General features: G+C 36.8%; 1 protein-coding gene across 2 annotated transcripts; it reads right to left on the bottom strand.

Annotated features, from left to right (window-relative positions):
- Positions 1 to 5,822: 5,822 nt before the first annotated feature.
- LOC139891641 (uncharacterized) lies at positions 5,823 to 9,235 on the bottom strand. 2 transcript variants are annotated; one of them, XM_071874620.1, is made up of 3 exons: positions 9,127 to 9,235; positions 7,661 to 7,933; positions 5,823 to 7,134 (listed from the first exon to the last, which is right to left on the bottom strand). In XM_071874620.1, exons 2-3 carry the CDS (start codon positions 7,924 to 7,926, stop codon positions 5,955 to 5,957), a joined length of 1,446 nt encoding a protein of 481 aa, XP_071730721.1. In that variant the 5' UTR covers positions 7,927 to 7,933; positions 9,127 to 9,235; the 3' UTR covers positions 5,823 to 5,954. The 2 variants fall into 2 exon arrangements, with proteins under 2 accessions (XP_071730721.1, XP_071730722.1); XM_071874621.1 differs by lacking the exon at positions 9,127 to 9,235 and adding an exon at positions 8,943 to 9,046.
- Positions 9,236 to 10,574: the final 1,339 nt, after the last annotated feature.

The following is a 10,574-nucleotide window of genomic DNA, read 5'->3' as shown; positions in this document are numbered from 1 at the left end:
AAAACCACCGCTTGCTCGCCCTTTGTCACTTCTTATAGGACCACCACTAGGATATCTTCCACGAGAACTGTTACCGCGGTTTTGATCGCGCGAACAATCATCATCGTCTTTCCTCTCATTGCGCGAGCTAGTGGTGGGAATATCGTTATCTTCACCACTCCGAATATAATCATGGCATTCATTAAGCGCTTCAGCATAAGTTGTTGGTACCGTGTGGCGCAGACTCCTGACCAGCGTTGGATAACGCTCTGTACTTATACCATGTATGAGTCCAGAGATCTGCTGCTCCGGCTTAAGGACTGGTATGCGCACGCACTCATTAGTATATGTCGTGAGAAATTCACCCAAAGATTCCTTAGGTTTCTGTACTATGTCATGACATTCAATATGAGTGCGCTTGCGCAGCCTCTGATTTTGATACTGTAGCAAAAACTTTGTTCGTAAATCTATGAACCCGGATATACTACCGGCTGGTAGTTTATTGAACCATTCGCGTGCAATACCCTGCAGTATCATGGGAAATATCTGACATGCAACTGGATCCACCCATCATTGGGTGCGCATTGCACCTTCAAACCGCTGCAGGAAGTCGTCCGGATCAGTCAAGCCATTATAGCTACCCAAGGTGTGAGGTATCTTTGGCGCTGACGGAAACGGATATGCGGTTATGTGTGGAGGAAACTTATCAAAAGTAGTTGGTAGCTCAAAAGGTAGTTTAACAGGGTCACCTTTGAGCCCTGCGAAGAAACGTTTCATCATATCCTGAACAAAGTCAGGTTATGAAAACAAATGAACCATGTTAGGAGGCGCAGCCTGCATAAATTGTCCCGCAAGGTTCGCCTGCCCCTGAATATTTTGCCAAGGTTGCCCTGGCATCTGCGCATATGGCCAAGGCTGTTGCATTGGGAAAGATGGTAGTCCTGACGGTGCAGAGTACACAGGTTGATGAAAAGGAGCCGACACCTGGGGAACAGATGTCTGCGAGACCTGCGGGTATGCTGCTAAAAGTCCAACTGTATGCGCAGTGCTTTGTTGTTCTGCAGTTAGCGGAGTCCAATGCGAGTTTGCATCTGGAATGACGCCGAATCCCCAACTATTAAGTAACGCCTGCGCATCCGCAGGGGTTAGAAACTGTGAAACTGGACGTGGCGGCTGCCAAGGTTGCAACGGTGTAAACGATGAATTTTGCTGGCCATTCTGCGTCTGCAGGGGGATTGAAACCGTAGTACTGTAGATAGGCATCTGGCCACAAAATACCACATGCGGCCCCACAATTTCACCGCCCGTGCCCACAGAGATAACCCTTGGATCAACTGCAGAAAAATCTAGCCGTGTAGTTGTGACCGGCGAGTTTGCCCTTGGCGGTGTTATTCCATCCGGGTATATCGGCTTATACCTTTGAAAAGGTTCGCCGGACATAGGTGGAGGGTAAGGCGAGATTCCCGCCCTCGTAACCATAGCTTGCGTCTACTGATTATTAGTCGGCGTGTTCTGATTGTCCGTTTGGGTACGTTCCGATGATTCCCTGGAAGTCATGATTCTGTTAAAGGAACAAAAAATTCGAAAATTTTATGAATAATGAGCCTTATAATTCAAAACATTAAAAGAAAAAACAATTAAACACGTCTTGAATTAATTCTGCTCTCAATGAAAGCACCACTTGATCATGCCTATATTTTCCAAGAGGTCAATATGCATGCTCAATACATTTAAAGATGTTTAAGGATCTTAGAACTTAGCTCTCCGGTCCGGCTACAGTGAATAACCCTAGCCGACATGATGATGTCGGCGGGGTGACTAAGTGATTAAGTCCACCTTCGATGACGGCCGTCGATCGAAAGGCCCTAAGTAAGGTTGTAGGCAACCGTCGTAAGAGAACTAACCTGTTAACCCTAGAAGACGAGAGATGATTAATGCTACGTAAGATGTGTAGTATGTGATGGTTACGTAACGTGATATATGGTAGAATGACAATTAGGGTTAGTATATATAGGCAAACCCTAATTCTAGAATCATCCAAGATCGTGATAATCCTTTCCATAACAAACTCTCCCGGATCCCGGGTTTAATTATGGAAAATATATTATCGATCTTGGGAAACAAGTAACCGCCATACTGAGAACGTGATACGCTACCGCATACCGCATAGGGTCCATGCGCATGCGCCTACTAGGACGAATAGCCAACATACGCTTAGCATGCGCTTGCGGGTCGCGGTATCATTAGCTTAGTGTGTTTTTTATGGTTTTCCGGGTTGTTTGGGAAGCTCGTTTATAGATAGTTTTCGTTTAGACAATTGCGTTCTAGGTGTGAGCTTCCCTGTTTCCGCCGTCTTTATGTATTCCTTATTGAGAGCGTTTTCCTTTGGAAAATGACCTCGATTATTTATGAGTATTCGTTATTTTCAAAACAAAACAAAAACAAAACAAAAAACAAAAAAAACAAAAAAAAACAAAAAAAAAACTAGAACCACAAATATGTCATCTATTCACAATTTTCATGGAAATTCACATGTTTATAAAAAAAGTAAATAGATAAAGCTTTTAATGATCTCAAGTGTTCAAACGTGCATGCTAAATTTTACAACCTTTTTCGGTGATCATACATATACATATTTGAATTAAAATTGGTGGCTATCGACCCTGGAGATACGTGTGATGAGAAGGAAGTGTTACACAGGGGGAATATTTCGGCTTTGGGTGGGAGATGTTTTATCGCCATCTTTTAATTTTAAACTTAAATTGAATTGAATTAAATTAAATTTCAATTTCAATTTAATTTTTTGAAATAAAATTTAAAGTGGTTAAGTGGGCAACCAATCGTTCTTTTTTACTTATAAGATAATAAGAATAAGAATAAGAAACTAATTATTTGTATAGTTTGTTGTATGAATGATTTGTTGGTTTATTTTGGCTAGTAGAAGATATGTTTATCCCACATTGGTGGGAGGAAGATGTGAGGGGTGAGTGACTTGGTTATATAAGAGGGGCTAAGTCTTCATTCCAAATCGCACCAATCAATACACTCTAAGTATTTGATTATTTCTTTCTTTCTTACCCTTGTTTGAGAGTTGTATTAGTTAAATATTTTAGAGAGTGTAGTTGGCTTAAGAGAGTCGTCTATATCATTGTAATAATTTGTGATATAGTGTATTTTCTCTCTTTGGGGGCCGGTGGTTTTTCTCATGTTTTGGAGTTTCCACGTTAAATCTTGTGTTGTGTATTGTTCTTATTTCTTTACTATTATTGTTGGGCTGGGTGGTGGGAATTAGTGAGACCGTAATTTCCCAACAACTGGTATCAGAGCGTCAGGTTTGACGGGGGTCTCGGTTATAGGAGTCGGAGTATGCTCTGTGGTTGCCACGGGAGTGGATCGTCCACATCAGAAACGAGTTCTATTGATCGTATAGGGTATCTGGTTAGACAATATTTTTTCTAATTCGTAGTAATAGTTAGATTTGTTAGTGGCCTAGTTGTGGATTTCCGATTTAAAGGGTCCTGGCTACCTGCTACATCTTTTGGCTATTCGAAACGTGAGCAAAATCAGAGAAAGTGTTGTTTATAGGATACGGATACGATGTCGAAGTTCAGTCCAATGAGGTTTGATGTTGATAAATTTGATGGGATGATCAATTTTGGCTTATGGCAGGTTCAAGTCAAGGATGTGTTGATTCAGTCCGGGTTACACAAGGCATTGAAAGGTAAACCCACCTTTGTTCCCGGCAGTGATTCTAGCAGTAAGTTCGATGAAGAAGAATGGGATGATATGGATTTGAGGGCAGCAAGTGCGATTCGTTTGTGTCTTGCAAAGAACGTGCTTGCAAATGTGCACGGGTTATCAACGGCAAAGGAGCTTTGGGTTAAACTAGAGCAGTTGTACCAGGGCAAGGGCATCTCAAATCGGTTGTGTCTTAAAGAACAATTTCATACTCTGCGTATGGATGGGGGTTCAAAGATTTCAGATCATCTAAGTATTCTTAACGGTATTGTTTCAGAACTGGAGGCTATTGGAGTTAAAACGGATGATGAAGATAAAGCTTTGAGGTTGATATTATCTTTATCATCGTCTTATGAACACATGAAACCTATTTTGATGTATGGGAAGAAAACTCTGAAGTTTGAAGACGTTACTAGCAAGCTCATATCCGAGGAGAAAAGACTGGAAGGTAACGGGTCTCGTCATCAGGAGATACGATAGTGTTGTGTTCGGATAGGCAGAAGAGAAACTCTAGAAAGAATCTGACATGCTGGAAGTGCGGGAAGACTGGGCATGTAAGGGTTAATTGTCCAGGTGGAGCTAATCCGGCAAATGGCTCCAAAGACACTAACATTGTCTCCGTTGTTACGGAGAGTGACGAATTCCTCTGAAGTCACGTCATCCTCATGGTGTGTCCGCGCCACCGTGGAAAGAGATGTTCGTTAGCGGTTCCACAATTACACATGGGCATTGGTTTGGCATTTATGCAGGTTGTGTGGTGAAAACTGATGTTGTAGCTGATGGGACTTTCGGAAAAGCCAAACAGGGAAGTTGCACCATAAAGTTTCAGCTGGTTGTTCAACAACATGTGCCGAGGTGAAATGCTTGGAATGTGATATTCTAAGTGCTATACTCTTAATGGTGGAGTATGATAATTCTTGTTAAGAGTTATGATTGTCTGTGATGACAATGATTGTCGGTTTAGACAATGTTCGATGAAGATGCAAGTTTTGTCTCTTGGGAGATAATGTCAACGGCATGAAGATGAGGATCTTGAAGTTGTCGTCGAGGAAGCGTCTACATCGGTTATCCTTGCAATGTGGAAGCATGGTTATCTTCTTCTATCCAAAAGGTGGAGATTTGTTGGTTTATTTTGGCTAGTAGAAGATATGTTTATCCCACATTGGTGGGAGGAAGATGTGAGGGGTGAGTGACTTGGTTATATAAGAGGGGCTAAGTCTTCATTCCAAATCGCACCAATCAATACACTCTAAGTATTTGATTATTTCTTTCTTTCTTACCCTTGTTTGAGAGTTGTATTAGTTAAATATTTTGGAGAGTGTAGTTGGCTTAAGAGAGTCGTCTATATCATTGTAATAATTTGTGATATAGTGTATTTTCTCTCTTTGGGGGCCGGTGGTTTTTCTCCTGTTTTGGAGTTTCCACGTTAAATCTTGTGTTGTGTATTGTTCTTATTTCTTTACTATTATTGTTGGGCTGGGTGGTGGGAATTAGTGAGACCGTAATTTCCCAACATGATTTGAGTTTAATTATCTATAAAACCATTCCTGACCGTGACGATGATATCTCAGGCAGTTTGGCAAAAAAAATGCAAACTAACTATGATTAGTTTTTTAACCGTTGTGTCAGTTTTTTGTGTTAAATATTGGGTATGGTGATGTGGTAAAATCTGATTGGAAATTGGATGAAAAAATAAATTAATTATAATAAATATATATTAATTAAAACAGAAAAAAATCTAATTGGATGAAAGCAAAAGTGACAAAAGTTTGATTTTGCGTCGAAAATCCGACTGACGGAACTGACTGACGCCTCGTTTAGTATCCGTCAGTATCCGTCAGTGTGGTCCATGTCATCTAACGAGGTCAACTAACGCTTTGTTGGGACTGGTCTAAGGAGTTATGTAGCACTAATATTTTATAAAGTTACCTTTTGCAAGGGTTGTACTCGTATTAACTGACTCATAAATCGAAACTAATTGACTCTTAACTTCAATATTTGTGAAAAGTTAGCCCCAAAATACTAGTGATTTAGAAGATGAATCTGAAAACATAAGTTATTACTTAATTATCTTCTACTCTAATCAAATAATTTCTCACCCAGTGTATCTGAAGAACTCTTGCCATAAATTAAAATTGTTGGCGATAACTTTCGGACCAAATAGTAAGAAACTTTTACATCATAAACCTTCAAAAAACATGTCTACCAAATTATCAATCACAAATTCTAAACTTTCACTACAAAGAAAACGGAACTGTAACGTTCATCAACCTCTTCCGTTTTTCATCTTCATCTCTCTTAGCAATCTCCTTCAAGCTAGTCCAACATTTTCTTCGCTTTCTCTTAGACGTGTTCGCATTTTCAGCATTTAAAGCTTCAGAACGACTTACAGATGCCGCTTTCTTCTTAGCCCCTGATCGGTTCCTCTTCCCCATCTTTGACTCCAACAGAGTCAAAGGTGGCCTGGTCAATGGGGTAACGGAGCAAGATTCACCAGTGTCGTTTTTTACCTCCCTAGTTTCACTCATCTCTACAATACCCATGCTGTCGTCGTCAGGATCATTTTCTGTGGACCCCACCGGAGCTGTTATAGTATTTATATCAGCAAAGTCGTCTCTTACCTCCAACATTTGACTTATCTGTACAATACCCATTTTACCCCTGTCGGGTTCATCTGCTGTGGAACCCAGTGAAGTTACCATAGTATTCGTATCTTCAGACCCATCTTGATTCAACGTTTCACCTGCATCCGCAATACCCATTTTACCCCTGTCGGGGTCATCTGATATGGACACTAGTGGAGCTGCAATGGTGCTTACATCAGCAGAGTTGACCTTCAACGTTTCACTCATCTCTACAATACCCATATCGCACCTGCCCGGGTCGTCTTCTGTGAACCCCAGTTTAGCAGCCATTGTATTTATATCAGCAGAGTCACTTTTGACCTTCACAGCTTCACTTATATCTAAAATACCCATTTTGCCCTCGTCTGGGTCGTCTGCAGTTGACCCAAATGGAGCTTCTGCAGACCCGTTTTTGACCTTCATTAATTCTAGCATATTTCCCGGGTCAGGTTCGTCTACTGTGGGCTGTAGCGGATCTAATGTAACGTTTGCAACAACGTTATCTTTAGTCATATCAGAAGAAACAGTGTTACTAGTACTTTGACTATTAGTTGACTTTGGATTTGTTTTGACTTTTGGAAGTGATTTTGACTTTTGAGATGCTTTTGCCTTTGGTTGACTTGTATTTCTCGGAGTGCCTCTTTTTATATTCCGGTGTGAACAAAAATGGCAAGTGTTTACAATATTGTTCTGAGGATAATGAGTAATTTTCTTGCCTTTGCGTTGAACACTTTTCTTGTTTTTCTCAATTCGGATGGTACAATTATAGCCAGGATGAAGTACAGATTCACATCTGCAAACGAATTGGATCGTCATTAGTAAATATATACTCAGAACCAGCTTACATGATAAGTATGAAAAATATGATACGACCAAATTCCCTTAAACAGGTCGTATGGGTCAAAAGTCATACAAAAGGTATTTGGAATCCATAAAACCTCCTGAATCACTTGTTCAAATAAACTAGTTTATTCTAGGAATAATATATGGAGTAGTATTTACAGTCATAGTTATACGCACATTATAATATTTTCTTACTTTTTATTTTTCTGCCTAAATAGAGTTTTGGGTCAAACCCTATCCAAATCAAAATGTAACACACCCCGCCAGAGCCCCATCCAGCCACATGATGTATACAAGTCACGCCCAAGTAGGCTTTTTCAAGTGATCGATGGTCATAATAAACTAAAAACCAACATAGGACATGCTTTGGTCACCTAATAGTAATACAACTATTGATCTATCAAAGTATTATTCATATTTATATTTATATATATTATATACGTATATATATATATAGAGAGAGAGAGAGAGATTGCCTTTGACAAGTAAACAAGGATGGATCAACCGGTGTTGCCAGTGCCTCCGAAGAAGCAGCAAGATGGTGGCCGAAAAAGGCACCCAATGAAGGTATGGCTGCATCATGACTGGCCCAAACTGCAAGATTCTTTATATGTTGTAACTTCAACGATGACTTTGTATTCATACGTTTCTTCCCTGTTGAGGCTTCTCTCATTGTAACCGACATTTGAGACCCACCACTTGCAGTGGGAGCTTTTTTACTTGATGATCCTTTCTTTCCCATTCTTCAACTGTTAGTTTTTACTATATAATGTCAGTAAACAGTTGCAAAATTATTTACCTTAAGTTAATTTTAACGTGCACAAAGAACAGATAGAAACTACAAAATTAGAAAAAAACTAAGATAAATAGTAATGATATACATCAAATTTGTTAGTAGCATGTTACCATCAAAATATGTTAGTTTACATAATAAACTCAAAAAGTAACACTGCATCTGAAAACAAATCAACATACATACATAGAATCACTTAAAAGACTTGCATAAAGACCATATAAGCAACTGCGTAAGGAAACATTACAAAAACTTCACGTATCGTTTGGTACAGGGCCGGTCTTAAGTACCTAGAACGAGGTGGAAAAAAGGCCCTTATGCCTTAACGAATAATATAAGCTATTTATAAAAGGCCCTTATGTCATAACTCATGATATAAGCTATTTAAAAAAAGACCCAAAGGAATGCTAGTGGACTTTAATTTCTCTTTTTTTTCAGGGCCTTTGATTGTTGTTTTGGGCCTATTGTGTTTTGTCTTCGATGTTTCAGTTATGTTTCCCTAGTTCTCGTGTTTCTCAAATCTCCGATTGTATCTGTATATATAAAAAAATTCGCCCCTGAAAACTTTGGACCCTGAGTGGTCGATCACTATGTTCCTCCTTCGGGCCTCCCATGGTTTGGTACAAAGATATAAAGAGAACAAGTTTGATGTTGATTGCTTAGCAAATAACACAACTGAAAATATGTGGTGCTTGGTACCGCATAATCAAAAATCACGACGCTTATTGTGTTTACTGTTTACCAGCTTATTGACCTTTTTAATTAGGGTTCACCAAAATCTCAAAAACAGTTTATCTTTTTATCGTGATTCGATACAGCCTTAGTGAATAATAACATTACTTTTTGATACAGCTAAGAATAAATAAGCAATTTTGGCAGGAAGATAAACAGAAAACAAAAGTTGTTCATAAGATAATCCAAAAAAATGAAACATATTAAAAGGAACGAATATTTCAGATATATACCGTACATAGGTAGAATCTAACAGTGGAAGCAGATTTCATTAGCGTATGTTACTTGATTTGAGTTTGTATAAACGATTTTATAAACAAAAGATAAACTATTTGCCTATAAAAAAAAAAGATTAAGGATTAATATAGAAACAGAAATTGAGAAATTGGATAGTTTAATAGTGTTAATGATAGTTACCTGCAGACAGAAAGACGAGAAAAGCTTTATCGGTGATGATTGAAGACGGAGGTAATGTCGAATTTAGGGCTACAATACTGTGTTTACTAGGGTAACGCACTGTTATTTGTCAATTTGGGAAGATTAATTAATTTTATATTACTGCGCACAATATTCGTTTATATTTATTTAATTTTTAAAGTTCTTTCTGATATTCGTTTATATTTACTAAAAAGTCAAGATAGGGTGCCTGTCAATTTGAATCAAAATTCACAAATTTCAATATATAGAAGACACGCGTGACTGGAAACAGTAAATTTAAGTAGTATAAATATACATCAATGTATGCAAGATAGATGTACCAAAACATTGAATATACTCTTTAATTTCTCTCTTTCTGTTATTCTTCTGATGATAATAGAAATATCCAAATAATAGGCCACCAAATGTAGTTATAAACTACTAACTCATAACACGTTATCAGCATGATTATCTCAACATTTATACTAAATATGGTTGGCTCTGCCACCTAACTAATATATAGTCGGTTATACCACCTAAATGATATATGATCGACAGTGTCGCCTAATTTACATTTATGTTATCTAACATTTATTTATGTATACTAACATTTACATTTATGTTATCTAACATTTATTTATGTATACTAACATTTACATTTATGTTATCTAACATTTATTTATGTATACTAACATTTACATTTATGTTATCTAACATTTATATTTATGTTATCAACCATCTATTTATGGTTACTTACATTTATTTATACACCGTCATATCACCACCGGAGTAGCTACCTCACAGTTGAAATATACACTGTTGCTGTGACGACCCAGAAATTTTCGACTAAATTTAAACTTAATCTTTATATGATTTCGACACGATAAGCAAAGTCAGTAATGTTGAAGTCTCAAAAACTTTGAACTGTGTTCATATATATATATTTGACCTTGACTAATCCCGACGATTCACGAACAATTGTTGTTAATAAAGTATGTATATATATATGTATATATAAATGTAATTATATATATGATAATTTGAAAATATAAAATAAACAATAGAAATAAATATGTAAAATAAGATACATGATATTATATTTTTATTAATATTTATATATATATATATATATATATATATATATATATATATATATATATATATATATATATATATATATATATATATATATATATATATATATATATATATATATATATATAATATAAGTTATTACATAATATAAATTATAAATGATAACATGTAATATTAATACATTAATATTTTATACAACAATAATATTACTCTTATTACTATAAGAATGATTAAATTTATTAGTTAGTTGCAAGTAAAATATTACTAGTCATTATGATTAATACTACTTTTATTATTATTACTTTTATAATTATAATTACAATTTTTATTAAAAATCATTATAAATATTATCA

The sequence above is a fragment of the Rutidosis leptorrhynchoides genome, chromosome 2 (genome assembly GCF_046630445.1).
Source record: "Rutidosis leptorrhynchoides isolate AG116_Rl617_1_P2 chromosome 2, CSIRO_AGI_Rlap_v1, whole genome shotgun sequence".
NCBI lineage: Eukaryota > Viridiplantae > Streptophyta > Magnoliopsida > Asterales > Asteraceae > Rutidosis > Rutidosis leptorrhynchoides.
Note: the sequence above shows the minus strand (reverse complement) of the source record. Positions and strands in the feature narration are given on the sequence as shown.